General features: G+C 35.1%; 1 protein-coding gene across 12 annotated transcripts in view; it reads left to right on the top strand.

Annotated features, from left to right (window-relative positions):
* SMAD2 (SMAD family member 2) overlaps positions 1-17,142 on the top strand; it is an 87,245-nt gene that overhangs the window by 55,759 nt on the left and 14,344 nt on the right. For 4 of the 12 annotated variants that reach the window (XM_023647764.2, XM_023647767.2, XM_023647765.2 and 1 more), the window contains 3 exons: positions 2,766-2,840; positions 14,935-14,988; positions 16,203-16,415. In XM_023647764.2, the coding sequence (XP_023503532.1) occupies positions 2,766-2,840; positions 14,935-14,988; positions 16,203-16,415 (342 nt within the window). Of the gene's footprint in view, positions 1-124; positions 144-2,765; positions 2,841-14,934; positions 14,989-16,202; positions 16,416-17,142 lie in introns of those variants that run through there. The other 8 variants (XM_023647768.2, XM_070275643.1, XM_070275642.1 and 5 more) reach the window with 3 other exon arrangements.

Raw genomic sequence — 17,142 nt, 5'->3', positions numbered from 1 at the left:
TTTGTTGGGTGATTATTTTGTGAAATGTATAAGCCTAGTACTTTAAGCATTTTTGTCTGGAGAAAAGTTTTACTTTATATTTCATTTTCTTTTGCAGTGGCTTTAATCAAAGTACTGTGAGAAGCAGAAAAGAAAAGATCTTAGTAAGTTTGTCTTAGTTGTTGAAGCTGAGAGATGCAGAATGTAAGCAAAATAAATGGTACAGGAAAAAAGTATTCCTGGAACAAATGTAACTAAAAATCACCCAAATAATCACTTTCATAGATAGTTTGATAATGTTTAAAAGAAATGTAAGATTTCTATAGAAGATATTTTAATTTTACAGACGTAACAACACATATGTTGTACTGAAAATCAGAAATCCTCTATTTTAGTTCTTTTTCATCTGGGCCTCAGTAATGCCTACTGAAAAATAAATGAATTCAACTACCTGGTTCGCAAATTCTGCTCTAATTATTGTATTATGTGACCCAGTAATTCATGATACGGTAACTGCCCTTTTAGTTTTCACTATTTTTTAGGAGAACAACTTACATTTTCTTATTTTTGTTTCTCTTTTTTTGTCTTTTGGGTTTTTTTTCCTAGCAGAAACTAAAGGTGTAATGTTACGATGAGGATTAAACTATGCATTGGATCTTTTAGTGTCAGTTTTTTCTCCTTTTGTAGTATTACTGTATTCTCTCATTTTTATTTTACACAACTGAAAATATGTCAGGAACTTAGAATTTCAAGTACATTAAAAAATATTTCTTTAATGTGTCTCATCATGGAAATGCTTATTCATTGAAGACAATTTTAAAAACAAAAAGGATTTTTTTTAAATAGCTAATTTTAAAGTTAGAAAGTGTTTTCTGATAGTTCTAATGTGCATTTTTTGATTACTATTTTATTCCAAAAGAGGACTTAAGACTGCCTTTTGTGTTGCTAGGAAACAAAGTTTCATAAGTTGGGAGGAAAGGGCATGAAGTGGGGTGGACTCTGAGGGCTAGGATGAGGGGGAAAGCAGGACCGAAACAGGACAGTTCTTAGGGAGAAGGATTTGGCAGGAAAAAGAGTTATGTGTGTGTGGTGTGAGGAGGAGGAGGCATTTTAAGTCTTTGATGTGGGAATTACTGTTATTCAACAATACTAGGAAACTGAGCTGTAAGCATACGGTCTTGGAAGGCATCTACCCAATAATTATTTGGAAGGATGTTGATGAAAATGTTTAGTGGCATTCACTTGTGGAGGTGTTTGGGCTTATTTTTGCTTTCATCTTTATTCATTTAGATTTGAGTATTTTACAAAGTAGAAAATCAAAAGTGGATTACACCTGTTTGCTTTATTTATTTATTTTGTGAGAAAGATTGGCCCTGAGCTAATACCTGTTACCACTCCTCCACCTTTTGCTTGAGGAGGATTGTCCCTTAGCTAACGTCTGTGCCTCTTCCTCTGTCTTGTATGTGGGATGCTGGCACAGCATGGCTTGATGAATGATGTAGGTCTGCTCCCGGGATCCAAACCCATGAACCCTGGGCTGTCAAAGTGAAGCGTGCTGAACTTAACCACTGTGCCACTGGGCCAGCCCCATTTCTTCCTGTTGAGACCTTTGAGACAAGGGTGGTTAACCTGGCAAAGCTTAGCTCTGCTAATTTTATTAGCTTCCAAATAGTGTGTGATGATGTGTATCATTCTTATTTTTGTGTTCTTTGAGTATATGAAGGTATTTTATTTTAGTCTTAGAATTTCGTTATTAAAAATTTAGGGTATCAACACTTAAGTGTTTGATACTTAAGTTAGCTTATTGAAGGGAGATTGTGAAGGAGCCCTTTAACCCTTTAATCTTTTCTCTCTCCCTTTTGGTAATTACAAAATTCCTTTTAGATATGTGTCTGCATTATCTTGAACTGCTTAAAACTGCCCTGCAATATAATTGTTAGACTGTTGGTGATCATTTAAACTTATTTTTCCTCCTTTAAATGGTAAAATTGTATGAATGTTTTTATTTTACATGGAGCTTATTCAGCTATTCAGATGCCTCCTGAATATAAACATTTTGCTCATAAGATATTTTGGAAATGGCACATTAGAGTCTTATTTATTTTCAGGGTGTATTTTGCTTCAGTTTTGTGCAGTATCTGTATTTGAATTTAGTTTTCTGCTTCAAACACTCGGAATTTACTGGTTCAAAATCCCTGGAGAAATATACTTTTTATGTAGAATTCAAGCTAGACCGAGTCCTGAACCATATTACCATATTTTGCACTGCAGAACCTAGTATAAGGTGTAAGCCTGTATTACTTTGTAACCCAAAATCTAGTGTGTGTGTGTGTGTGTGTGTGTGTGTGTGTGTGTGTCTGTCTGTTGTGTACTCTTTAATCATCTCCTAGGTATACCCATCCATGATGGCCATTAGTTTAGAAAAAAATTATAGGTACATGTCTTTGAAGCATACTGATTCAGAACTGAGGCATCTTTGAATTATATTTTTGGCTCTTGCCCCAGAAAATATACATAGGGGAATGAGCCAGATATGTAAATAACAGCTAAGAAAATATGCCCGGAGAGCTTGATTGTATTACAAGTAGGCTTTAAGGATTCACCTCTAAGATTTGGATCAGAACCTGAATCATAAGCCCTCAATATTCAATATTGCTTTTTATAATAATGTTATATAACTTTCGTGTTTGTTATTCGGAGTGATTCTTTGGTTATCTTTAGTAGCTAGGAGGGAAGGTGGTGAGATTAAATTGCAACTGCACTTGATTTTTTCTAAACTTTTGTAGAAACGCCACCTCCTGGATATATCAGTGAAGATGGAGAAACAAGTGATCAACAGTTGAACCAAAGTATGGATACAGGTAAAACTTAAGTTTCAGAACTCCTCGATAATTAGATATATGATTTTTGCCTTGTTTGAAACTCACAAGAGTTATTCATAACTCTTAAATTTAGAGAAGTTGGGACTATTTCAAAAAAAGAATGTTTTGTCTTGATTTAATCATACTTGAACCATCCAAGGGAGGGCCCTATTGTCAGCAAAAAATTAATATGTTATTCTAAAGAAAATTGTTAGAATTTTCTCTTGTGAGAATAAATGAAAATTTAAGAACATTCAGATACTTTTGAAGTATTCTGTGTATCTGTTTAAAGTTTTAGTTACCCTTTGAATAAATGTCTGGTAAAAGACCGTAATTAGCTCAATAAGACGTTTTCAGAGGAATTTGGAGTGAGGGATGAGGATCAGCTTTTCAGTGCTCCTTTAACTTAGTAGTGAGCTCTGAACTGTAGTAGATTGTTTACACAAAATACCTTATACCTGACCTAATTCAATGAATTTCTAATACTTAGCTGTCAACTCCAGACACAATGGAGAACAGGTCTTAACGTAAAATAAATGTTACACACATCAAAGCTTTAAAACAGTTATGTAATAAAATATATAACTCACCCAAACTAATAGGTGACCAGTGAAATAGCTGTGATATCATTGTAATTGTCTGTTTTGACCTATTCCACCTTGTCTGTCTCTTAAGGGTAGGACACCTTAATATCACAAACTGACAGATACCGTCAGCTTTTCTACACAGTTTATATACTAAAGCATTCTGCAGTTATGATAGTCTAAACTATTTTTAAATGAATTAACATTGGCAGGGGTGAGGGACCAGCTTTTACAGTAATTCTGTTTAAATTTGTCCATTATTTGGACTCCCAGGTAAAGCAGCTTCTACTATAGCTAATCACACTTAGAGCTGTTCAGAGTAGTAGATTACCAAGAAAGATAGACACTCTAATGGTCGTTGGAAGTAACATATTGTACATCTTGATACAAATGTCTTACTCAAATGATATTTGGCTTTCTAAATATGTCTTCCTAACACACCTGTATGTCAAAGAACTGTATTCCTGAACCAGCCATGTTCCTTTTTGCCCCATGATGGACAACTGCTACTGTGATCTTTAAAAGTGGATGCCATGAAAAGATACTCAGCATCATGACTGATCAGGGAAATGCAAATCAAAACCACAATGACATACCACTTCATACCCGCTAGAATGGCTATAATCAAAAAAGAAGGTAACAAGTGTTGATGAGGGATGTGGAGAAGTTGGAGTCTTCATATGTTGTTGGTAGGAATGTAAAATGGTTCGGTTATTTTGGAAAGTTTGCTGTTCCTCAAAAAGTTAAATATAGAATAACAATATGACCCAGCAATTTCACTCCTAGGTATATACCCAAGAAAATTGAAAATATGTTCACATTAAACTTGTATGCAAATGTTCACATAGGCATTATTCTTAATAGTGCAAAAGTGGAAACAACCCAATTGTCCATCAAATGATGGATGGATAAATTAAACGACTTGTATCCATACATTGTAGTAGTATTCAACTTTGTAAAGGAATGAAGTACTAATACATGCTGCAACATGGATGAACCTCAAAAGCATTATATTAAGTGAGAGAAGCCAGATACAAGAGGCCAGAAGAATTCTAATTAGTGTACAATTGCCCATTCAATCACAGAGCTGGAACATAGGAGCAATAAGATAAATATAATGACTGGTTATGAAAATGGGTCGTAATTGGAAAGGGGAGAATAAGGTGAATCAACTAAAATGAAAATGTTTTGGGGTTAGCTTTGAACCTAACCCAATATTTCCAATTTTGTTTCAGTTAGGAAATGTCTCTGACTTTTTCAAAATGATACATTTAAAATTATTTTCTGTAATGGCAATGTGTGTATTTGATTCATGAGTGTTAGAAGTTGGTTTAACTACCAGTCTTCACCCGCTGTCAGTTCCTGTCTCAGTGCTGTGGCTGGGACACCGCAGATGAGGTGCATCCGACTGACGCAGGGCCCCGATTTAGAACAAAATTGACCTCTCTTTAAACTCTGGTCCATACCTTCCCTGAGGGCAAGGACATAGTTAAATTAATCTTTCAAGCTCTGCTGGGATAGGAGTTAATATTTTTTTAAAGAGTAACCAGAGGACAAATTAAGCAGAATAAAGAATTGTATGAAAAGTACCTGTTATTTTTTGCTTTTCTTTTTTTTTAATTAATTTTTCTGGTCAAGCCTCCATTCCTCCTTTAAAGTCTTATGGACATTAGCGGTCAACCTGGAACATCACAAGAAATCTAAAAGTTTGATTTAAGTTCTAATTTTTTCTTCTTGTAAGCAATCATTTTGTGCCCCCCTGGACAATATTCACATACCCCACTTAGGAGACAGCTTCTCTAACCAAATGCATATAGTCAAGGCCGCATGGTCACACTCTGAGCTAAACACCTGAGTTTGAATTGTTTCTCTACCTTGTCCTAGCTAGGTGACCTAGGCACACAATTTCCTTATCTGTAAATTAGGGATAATAATAGTACCTAACTTATGCGGTTATTAACAGAGTTAATATTTTTACAGCAATAAAAATGTTCCTAACTCGTAGTAAGTACTATATAAGTGTATTTAAAGAAAATATAAAAGGAGGAATTAACTGTTAAGAAAACGGAAGAGGGGCCGGCCCGGTGGCATAGCAGTTAAGTCTGCGTGCTCTGCTTTGGCGGCTGGGGTTCGTTGGTTTGGATCCTGGGCGTGGACCTACGCACCGCTTATCAAACCATGCTGTGGCAGGTATCCCATATATAAAATAGAAGAAGATGGGCACAGATGTTAGCTCAGGGCCAGTCTTCCTCAGCAAAAAGAGGAGGATTAGTGGCAGATGTTAGCTCAGGGCTAATCTTCAAAAAAAAAAAAGAAAAAGGAAGAAAGTTGATTGCACAAAAGTTAGGAGGAAAATGAGGTATTGAGATTCAAAACAGAAGCAATTTACCTTCGTGATTAGGATATTCTCAATAAAATAGGAAAGTAAGTTTATTTGTCAAGAATGGACAGTCAGGTTTGACAACTTTAGGATAGTCGTCTTATTGGCTATGCCATCTCTCTGCCATGTCTTATAATTTTTAGTCTAGGCATATAGCATGTCTGTCATTAGATTGTTCTTCACTATTTTAACCTTTTTAGTGCTATTATGAATGTTATTTTTCAATTTTACTTTTTAGTTTTTTGTTCCTAGGATATACAATAAAACTTGATTTTTGTGTATTCATCTTTTTTCTGCAACTTTACTAAATCACTTTTTGGTTCTAGTGTTCTGTAGATTCCTGAGATTTTCTACATACATAACCTTGTTGTTTGTTAAATAAAGACGCTTTTCCTTTTTCCCAATCTTGATGCCTTTTTCACTTTTTCTGTCCTGACTAAAACCTGCGGTAAAATGTTGAATAGAAATAGTAAGGATGTACATTTTTGCATTGTTGCTGATCATAGAGGGAATGCTTTTAATAATTCCCCCGATAAGTAGGATGTTAACTATGGATTTTTTATAGATTTTTCTTTATCAGATTGAGGATGTTCTTTTCTGTTCCTAGTGTTGTCAGTGTTTTTAATGAATGACTGTGGAATTTTGTCAAGTGCTTTTTCTGCATCTGTTGAAAGGATCATATAGTTTTACTCCTTTATGGGGTGAATTTCACTAAGTGATTTTTCTAATGACAAACCTTGACCTTATTTGGTTGTGATAAATTAACCTTTTAAAATATTTATGACTTGATTTGCTAATCTTTTTTTTAAGGATTTTTACATCTATGTTTACAAGGGATGTTGGTCTTCAGTTTTCTTTTCTTATAATGTTTTTCTGTAGTTTCGATATCAGAGTAATACTGGACTCTTAAGTATATTGGAAAGGGTTCTCCTGTTTTCTGAAACACTTTGCATAAGGTTGGTATTAATTCTTCCTTAAATACTTGATAGCTTCTACCAGAGAAACCATCTCTTACAGGGAAGAGTTTTTAAAATTGAACAGTATTTAGATTTTCAATTTTCTGTGTTGGTTTGGTAACTTGTGTCTTACAAGAAATTTGTTCATTTCACATAAGTGATAGGTTTTATTGCTATAAATTTATTTCTAATATTTTGTTATCCTCTTAATGTCTGCAAGATCTGTAATGTCCCACTTTTTAAATAATGTTGGTAATTTGAATTTTCCCTCTTTTATTCTTGATAAGTCTTGCAAGGTTTTTGTTATTTTCAAAGAACCAATTTTTGGCTTTTCTATTTGTCTCTTTACTATTTCGTTTATTTCTGTTTATTATTATTTAAATGTCTTCTCATTCCTCTTGCAATTTCTTCGATCCATGATTATTTAGAAGTTTGGTTTTTAAGAAGTGTGGAGATTTTCTAGATACTTTATTGATTTCTAACTTAATTTCATTGTTGTCCAAAATATTCTTTGTATGATTTCAGTCCTTTGAATTACTAAAAGTTATTTTATGCCACAACTTTGCTTATTTTGATTCGAGTCCCATGTATAGTTGAAAAGAATGCATCTTCTGCAGTAGTAGTGTTCTCTCAGTATCATTTAGGTCAGGGTAGTTGATGGTGGTGTTCAAATCTCCTTAATCCTTTCTGATTTTCCCTTTAGTCCTATTAGTTTTTGCTTCATGTATTTTGGATTTCTGTTTTTAAGTGGCACACATTTGAAATTATATCCTTCCAATGAATTGATCCCTATTATAAAATGTCTCATATAACATCACCATATCGTCTTATTTCAGTGGTTGCGTGGTTTATTTTTTATTCTTTTACTTTCAAGCTATCTGCATCTTTATGTTTAAAATGTATCTTTCATGGACAGCATTTGGTGTCTTACTTAATCTTAATTTGGTGTCTTTTACTTGGAAAATTTAATCCATTTATATTTAATGAAATTATTGGTATCATTGGGTTTGGGTTACCATTTTGCTTTTTCTTTTCTGTCTGTCTCATCTGGTTTTTGTTCCTCTGTTCCTGATTTCCTGCTTTCTTTTAGATTAGTCAAATCTATTTATATTTGAATCCATTCTGTTTATTCTCTTGACGTTTTAGCACTATCACTTGGGTATTGTTTTCTTGGTAAATTATAGTATTTTACAACTTGATGTGAGATGTAAGAACTTTACAACACTATAATTCCATTCACCTACCTCTGTTGTTTGTGCTACTGTTATCATATATTTTACTTATAAGTATATACAAACCCCAAAGTACAGTGTTATTTGCCCTAGACTTTAGATTGTTTTTTAAAAAAATTTTAAAGATTAAAAAGTAATCTTTTGTTATTTACCATCTCTGCTGTTTGTTCTTTTCCTGTAGACATTTGTCTAGTTTTTTTTAGCACCATTTGTTGAAGAAACTTTTCTTTCTCCATTGATTTACCTCAGCTCCTTTGTTGAAAATCAAGTGATAATATATATTTGGGTCCAACTTTTGGTCTGCTAAGCCAATATGATAAGTTCATTTCAAATAATCTATTTTGCAGTTTTAAAATTTTCATTTTAAAGTATTTGTCTGATAATTCCAGTCTGGTTCATAGATAGATCTACTTCTTTTGACTTGTATCTCTTGATTATGGGTCAGTTTTCCTGCTTTTTTGCATGTCTCATGGTTTTTTAATTGGATGCTGGGTGTTGTGTATAAAGTAATAGTAGGGAGTATACAGATAATATTTTCTTTTGGAAAGACTCACCCTTTTTTCTCTCTGGTTGCTGAGTTCAGTAGCTGATCTCTTCCATATAATTAGGAGTTGAGTTGGATGGGTGGTCTTTTGATCCTTTAGTTAATATCAGATAACCTCTGGTTTGAAGGAGGGACAGCTCCCTACCTTTCAGGTATGACTATGACAAGGCTGCAGGATCTCTCACTGCTTTCCAGCTTTGCCCCAAACCTCCTGTGCTGCCATGTACTCAACTAAAGACGTGTGGGTTAGAATTGACTGATGAAGAGGACTGCCTCTGTGCTTGGGCTTCTCAGACTTCAGTTGCCTGTGTGTGGCCACTGGAAGTTTTGTTGCTTTCTCCTTTGGTGAGCCCAATCCTACGTGCGTCTGTGTCCTAACTTGACATGCTCCCAACAAGGAAAGTGGTTACCACTTTCTGCTTACATAGGGAGAGCTCATCCCTCTCTGTAAACTAGTTCACTTAGACTTAAATAGGCCTGCAGCTTTTTGGTAACTTTAAAGAAAACCATGATTTTTTTAGTGTTTCTGATATTTATTGTTATTTTAGGAGCAAGGGTTTTTCCCAGTCTTCTACATGCTAACCATAACAGGAACCCTGTAGAAGTTATTAGTAAAAACAAAAGTAACTTTATTCTTATTATGAACAGAATTCATGCTCATAGGAAATTTGGAAATGCATAGAACATAATAAAGAAACACGAGGAAAAATGTGTATTTTTTTAAGGTGGAATTGACATAATATATCCTTTTTTTTTGCTTCTTCTTAGATTTATCATTAGTCTGTGTCAAATAAAAAATAAAACAGTATTTTACAAATAAAATTGGGATGCACTTTGAATTATGTAACAAATGGATCTTCATTATAAAAAAATTAAAAAGTATTTAGGTAAAACAAGAAAATTTAAACATTACATGTAATTACGTCATCTAGCAATGACTACACTTTTAATTTTTAAAAGTTTCGCATTTACAAAAGAAATAAAAACACAACCCTATAATGAACAGCATAGAAAAATAGCTAGAAAGTGAACAGAGGAATTTGCACCTAGGATATCAGATTCTAGAACTCCTGTTCTGGACTAGACTTCCTCTGGCTGGTTTCAGATGACATGGGGAGAAATGCATGCTTTTGAGATAAACACTGTTGAGGGAGGACCTGATTGGTGATTAGGTCGGGATAAGATTGAAGGAGTAACCCAGGATGATTCCCAGTTTTCTGAAAAGTTTGTGAAAGTGATTGGTGTGTATTCAGTAAATTAGGTTTTGGTTTCGTTTTTCTTTTTTCTTTTTGGTGAGGAAGATTGGCCCTGAACTAACATCTGTTGCCAGTCGTCTTCTATTTTATATGTGGGCCACTGCACGGTGTGTAGGTCCATGCCTGGGATCCAAACCCACAAACCCCGGGCCGCTGAAGCAGAGCGTGCAGACTTAACCGCGCTGCCACAGGGCTTGCCCCAAATTACATTTTTTAAAGGATATGTTTCAGGCCTTTTTTGATATAAGAACAAAATAGTAGATAATATTAGTTCTTCAGGATTTTTCTCTGTATTATGAAAGCAAAAAAAAATAAAGTGAAGGAATTTTAGAGCCTGTAACTTTCTTGTCCTTTTGTATATGCATTTTGAAAGAATGTCTTTTTTTTTTACTTGAATGATATTAATTTATGGTTGGTTAATACACTGAAACTTATAAAGTAATATATTCCTTTCTGTTAATTTTGCTCAAGAAATTCAAACTGGGGCCAACCGCATGGCCGAGTGGTTAAGTTTGCGTGCTCTGCTTCGGTGGCCCAGTGTTTCGTTAGTGTTTGCATCCTGGGCATGGACATGGCACCACTCATCGAGCCAGACTGAGGCGGCATCCCATATGCCACAACTAGAAGAACCCACAACTAAAAATATACAACTATGTACTGGGGGGCTTTGGGGAGAAAAAGGGAAAATTAAAAAAATAAAAATCTTAAAAAAATAATTTCATAAAAAAAGGAATTCAAACTAATTTTAATACCCCTCAAAAAAATTATAAATACTAAACAAGTAACTGATCTTATACCAAAATGGATCCCATTTGGAGCAAACATTTAAATGTAAAAAATGAAACCCTACAATTTCTAGTATGTGACATTGAAGAATTTTTAAAATAATCTCAGCAAGAAATATGTAAGATATAAAACCTTAGGAGAAAAGGTTCATAAATTTGAATAAATAAAGTTTAAAATGTTACCACTACACACCTGTTAGAACGGCCAAAATCTAAACACTGGCAACAGCAGTTGCTGGCGAGGGTGTGGAGCAACAGGACCTCTCTCATTCATTGCTGGAGGGAACGCAAAATGCCGTGGCCGCTTTGGAAGGCAAACTGACAGCTGCTTACAAAACTATTCGTACTCTTACCATATGATCCAGCAGTCACACTCCTTGGTGTTTGCCCAGAAGAGTTGAAAACTTTTGTCCACACAGAAACCTGCACTTTATTCAGTTGCCAAAACTTGGAAGCAACTAAGAAGTCCTTCAGTACATGAATGAGCAAACAAACTGTGGTACATCCAGACAATAGAATGTTATTCAGTGCTATAAAGAAATGAGCCCCCAAGTCATGACAATACATGGAGGAACCTTCAATGCATATTGCAAGTGAAAGAAGCCATTCTGAAAAGGCTGTATACTTTATGATTCCAACTATGTGACGTGCTGGAACTGGAGACACTAAAGAGCCTAGTGGTTGCTGGGGGTTAGAAGGGAGGGAGGGATGAAATAGGCAGAGCATAGGGGATTTTTAGGGTGGTGGAACTATTCTGTATGATACTACAACCGTGGAAACGTCATTGTACATTTGTTGAAACCCATAGAATGTATAACACCGAGTGATCCCTTGTGTAAACTCTGAGCTTTGGGTGATGATGATGTATCAGTGTAGGTTCCTCGACTGCAGGGAATGTACCACTGTGGCACAGGATGCTGATGGCAGGGGAGCTTGCACATGTGCATGGGTAGTGTACTTGGGTATGTGGGAACTCTTTGTACTTGCTGTTCAATTTTGCTGTGAACCTAAAAATGCTCTTAAAAAGTATGTCTATTTTAAAAGTTTTTTTTTTTTTTTTTTTTTGAGGAAGATTAGCCCTCAGCTAACGTCCACTGCCAATCATCCTCTTTTTGCTGAGGAAGGCTGGTCCTGAGCTAACATCCATGCCCATCTTCCTCCATTTTATATGTGGGACGCCTGCCCCAGCATGGCTTGATAAGCGGTGCATAGATCTGCACCTGGGATCCGAACCAGTGAACCTCAGGTCACTGAAGTGGAGTGTATAAACTTAACTGCTGCGCCACTGGGCTGGCCCTTGAAAAGATTTTTTAAGGTCACCTTGAAAGATACACCAAAAGAAACCAAAAAACTTGGGGAAATATTTGCAAGTGTATGACAAGTTTGAGAAGTGATTTGTAAATTTAAAACAACTTACTACAAATCAAGAAGAAAAAGACAGTAGTTAATAGGAAAGTGGATACAAAGAACATGAAAACGCTATTTACAATAAAAACAAAAATTTTTAAAGAAGAATTGCCCCTTTAAACCTATCAGATTGGCGAGTGTCAAAAGGTAGTGCCACCGTCTGAAGAAACACTTACTCATAAATTGTTGGTAGTACTAAACATTTTGGGAAGTTACTTTGGCACTTAGAAAAACTTAACACTCATTCCCTTTGATCTAACATTTCCTTGGTGAAAACTGTATCCTACAGATATATGTGAGCTTGTATGCGAAGATACATGCACAGGGATTTCTCTAGACGTTTTAGCTGCAAGTAATAGAAACCACGGGATTCGAACCAGTTTAAATAGTGAAGATGTTTATTCTCATAACTGAAAGTCCCAGACTTTAGTAACAGGGTGTATATATGAGTAACTAATTGGTTAGTTATCAGTTAATCTGCCTCTGTTTTAAAAAATGTTTCTAAAACTTCTCTTAGCTAATAAATTGTTAGCTTAATTTAACTTTTAAAATTATATATGATTATAGGGGCCGGCCCGGTGGCACAGCACTTAAGTTCACATGTTCAGCTTTGGCATCCTGGGGTTCGCCAGTTCAGATCCCGGGTGCAGACATGGCACCGCTTGGCAAGCCATGCTGTGGTAGGCGTCCCACATATAAAGTAGAGGAAGATGGGCATGGATGTTAGCGCAGGGCCAGTCTTCCTCAGCAAAAAGAGGAGGATTGGCAGCAGATGTTAATTCAGGGCTAAGCTTCCTCAAAAAATAAAAAAATAAATAATATATGATTATAATGAACCTTTGTTTTTGTAATCTATAATTCTAACTTTTATCACATCTGACTGAACTCCTGATAGTCTAAATCAATGAACTGTGACTCTATTGGTCACTTCTGATAAGTATTAATGGAGGAATAAACAGTTGAGAGAGCTGAAAAATTGGGCAGTTTCCTCCATTTCTAATGGTGGCTTTGTTTATTTTATATCAGCTTCAGGAAACAGCAGTGAGTTTTAGTTCATTGTTCTAAATATATTTTGACCTTTCTTAGTTGTACCTGTTGTGACTTTCCAACAGATTTTTTCAAACTGAGAACCAAAAAAAGAACATAAGAACTTAATTTAGTTATGGAAGACTGTTCCATCTTGTAAAATATAATTATCACCTGCTCTCTATTTTTGATTCATCTTTTTATCTGAGGGTTGCCATTTCACCTGTGTTGCCTGGTATTTTATGTCTTGGTTATAACGGTGTGGGGAGGAAAGAGGCGCCCTACCACTTATCTTCTCAATTAGATTTAGCCTCCTTACCTAAAACTGGAAGAAATGAATAATTTTCTAAGAAAATATGATTTACTGAAACTGACTTCAGAAAATAGAGCTATCTTAACAGTCAACTTTCATAGAAGAAATAGAGAAATGTCTTAGAGTAAACCCTGTAACATAATTAACTGCAAACAATTTCACACAGGAATTCTAACAAAGTTTTAAAGAATGTGTTATAGGGCTACTAAACTGTTACAAAGCATAGAAAAGACATAAAGCTTCTAGATTGTCTTTATGAGGCAGCATAACATTGCACTCACGACACAAATCTACAGACCAGTATTACCTAGATTATTGATGCAAAAATGCTAAATAAGGAATTTTATCGCTTATCCTCAAAGCCAAGCCTCATACTCAATGGGAAAACACTAGAAGTATTCCCTTAAAGTTAAGAGTAAGACAAGAATATCCACTGTCACCACTGTTTTATCAAAGTGTGACACACCAGAATGATTGATAAATTAAATCAAAGTTTTTCTTTAAAAAAACAAAGTTTTTTTAATATTGCTTAATAAAATTAGGATGAAGAATCATAAGACAGATGATCAAATATTTGTAACCCATGCCATGAAAGGACTGATATCCCTAATACTTAAAGAGCCTTCTGTACACCAGTGAGAAAAATGATCAACACCACAGTAGAAAAATGAGCAAAAGGACAAACTATTTACGGAAAGGAAATATAAACAAGTATAATACTGCTCAATGTCATTTATAAGAGAAATACAAGTTAAAACAAAACTTTGTTAAGACCATATTCTCACCTGTGAACAAAAATGTGAACATCCCCTCACCATTATGTTTTTACTGGGAATGTAAACTGGTACAACCTCTATAGATGACAGTTGTGGCAAAATCTATCAAAATTACAGATGCACAGCCCTTTGGCCTGGCAGTTTCTCTTTTCAGAGTCTATCCTTTCAGATATGATTGAAAGTATGCAAAATTTGCAAGATTAGTCATTGCAATCTTGGTTCTTAAAGCAAAAGATTGAAAATAGTCTGAGTATCCATCAATATTGGCTCATAATAGAGTCATCACTCAGTATCCGGGTAGGGATTGGTTCCAGGACCCCCTGCAGATGCTCAAGTCCCTTATATAAAGAGGCATTATGTGATGAATACAGTCAGCCCTCCATAGGATATATACCATAATGTAACGATACACAGCTACTAGTAAATAATAAGGAAACAGCATCTCTGATAGGATAAGAAATAGAAAAGCAAAGTTCAGAATTATGTTACCGTTTATAAAAAGCAGGGGGCACAGAAGAGAATATATTTGCTTGTATGGTTTGTAGGATATTTCCAGAAAGGTACAGAAAGAACTAGCAACATTGAGTGACTTTGGAAAGGGGAACCGGGTGGCTGGAAGCCAGGACTGCTTATACTCTTTGTACCTTTTATATACTGAAGCCTCCAAAATTAAACCTACATTAAGGCAGTTGTATATTTTGAATTCTTGGGATGTAAATTATCTGTGTATTGTTTGTGATGATTACAACCAGATAGAACCAATTTTATTATTATTTGTTTAGAAGTTCTGGAAATACTTCTACATCTATTTTAAAATTGAATCCTTTTGTTTCAGGATCTCCAGCAGAACTATCTCCTACTACTCTTTCCCCTGTTAATCATAGTTTGGGTAAGTTACGAATACTTTTACCCCACCGTTTTTATACTGTATAACTTAATTAAATGTCCTCTCTGGTCATTATTTTTCATAGAGATGAGGAAGGGATCCCAATGCGTAATTGAATGATAGTTCGAATTAGTGCTTTTTAAAAATGATATTGATTACGTGCCTCAGTATTACTAACACACTTTTCCACTGGCCCATGAGTGTACAAAACTAATAAATCTTCCCATTTGTGGAAACCATAGTCTTTACTCATGGAAATTTTTATGACCTATTATGGCTAGATTTTTATGGGTATATCTATTTTATATTTTGTAGTAGCAATTATTAATATAAGAAGTGTGTATATAAAAGTATATATACACACATATATCACAAACATGTGCACGTGGTATAGGGAATATATATGTGTGTGTGAGAGCTAATGTGTGTATGTGTACGTATACATATGTTGTGTATCTATACATTTATTCTTGGCCTTCATTTTACCTCGATATTTCATAATTTCTCTTCAGTTTCTACACATTCAAACTTTATTCTATAAAATTGTCAATTTTTTAAATGATATTTCTTCTGATGAATTTTAATCAAAATCGTACAAGTCAAATACATGTGATGCTGGTTTTCCCATGAAATACATAGATTCTTTTGATTCCACATTCTGTTTCCACTTGCATATTCTTTGTGTTTTATTACTTTGTTTCTTGTGTATGTGTGGGTTTTCTATTTTTGTAACTAGGGTAACTCACTGAGAATCTCATGTTAAAGTAGACAAATGTCAGAGATATGTCATATTTTGTATTCTGTTATGACAGTTTTTCTTCTTGTGGCTTTTGACTGATTAATCTTTGCTCCAGCTTTCCTCCACTTCTTCCTACCAAAAACTAGCTTTATTATGCAAGTTGATTTACTTTTGCTTGTGGTGGTTTTATATCTGAACAGGAATTAAGATAAAATTAGTAGAACAAATGATCCACCATAAAGTCTGAAAAGGATGTTTGAAGACTGGATGACTTAACGAGATAGGGGAGATCTGAAGCATTGAAGATCTGGTGTGATCTCTGGAAGCTGGAGCTCGTGATGTAGATGTTAAGTCTACTTCCTGAGCTGTTGCCAGTGTAGGCTGGCATAGAGCATGTGAAGATGATATTCAGTCTATTCTTGGCTTGAATTGTTCACATAACATTTCTTGCTTTTATGGGTTTGGTTTTTTCCCCCAGATTTGCAGCCAGTTACTTACTCAGAACCTGCATTTTGGTGTTCAATAGCATATTATGAATTAAACCAGAGGGTCGGAGAGACCTTCCATGCATCACAGCCCTCACTCACTGTAGACGGCTTCACAGATCCATCAAATTCAGAGAGGTTCTGCTTAGGTTTACTCTCCAACGTCAACCGAAATGCTACGGTAGAAATGACAAGAAGACATATAGGTATGTTGTTTTTCCTTGTGTGAAAAACCCGTGCCACATACTCATAATGTGAGCACTGTGTGGTTTACCACATCAAGAGACGGTGTGCAAAACGCCTGTCTTCTCTCCGTCAGTTTAAGTGCACAACTTCACTCCTTTTGCTAGATCCTGGTCATCCTTCATCTGCAAATTCTTATCTTCAGCTTCTCTTTAGTTGGCACCCTTGGTACTGGCAAGTCCTTCAGTAGATATATGTTAAAGTTACTTTACTTTGCTGGGTCTCTACCAGTCATAAAATTGTCGTGTTCAGATTGTAAGATTATAATTTTAACAAGTCATGAATTTTTTTCAGTTTGTTTATATCTCCTAGTCCCCCCACCTTCAGTGAGTTCATATATTAAGTCAAATCTACTCACTATTAATCGGAAGCAAGATATCTAAAACAAGAACTAACATTTAATATAGTTCAAAAAATAATTCAGGGGATCTGAAAATTTAGTGGTCCCAGACACCCTTTTGGCAAATTTGTGAGGTCAAAACCATTTTAATAGTGGTACTAAGAGGCTGTTTGCCTTTTTCACTCTTGTTCTGTCGTGAGTATACTGTGAAGTATTCCCCAGGCTACGTGGCATATGATTTTGCAAGAGATTAAATGTAGAATCTGATGAGAATCCAGCTCTCTTTTGTTAAGCCAGATGTTAAAGAGATTTTTTTAAAAGAGACAGGTTTTTATTTTATTTATTTTTTA

The sequence above is a fragment of the Equus caballus genome, chromosome 8, assembly GCF_041296265.1.
Source record: "Equus caballus isolate H_3958 breed thoroughbred chromosome 8, TB-T2T, whole genome shotgun sequence".
NCBI lineage: Eukaryota > Metazoa > Chordata > Mammalia > Perissodactyla > Equidae > Equus > Equus caballus.
This window is presented reverse-complemented; position numbering and strand designations above follow the sequence as displayed.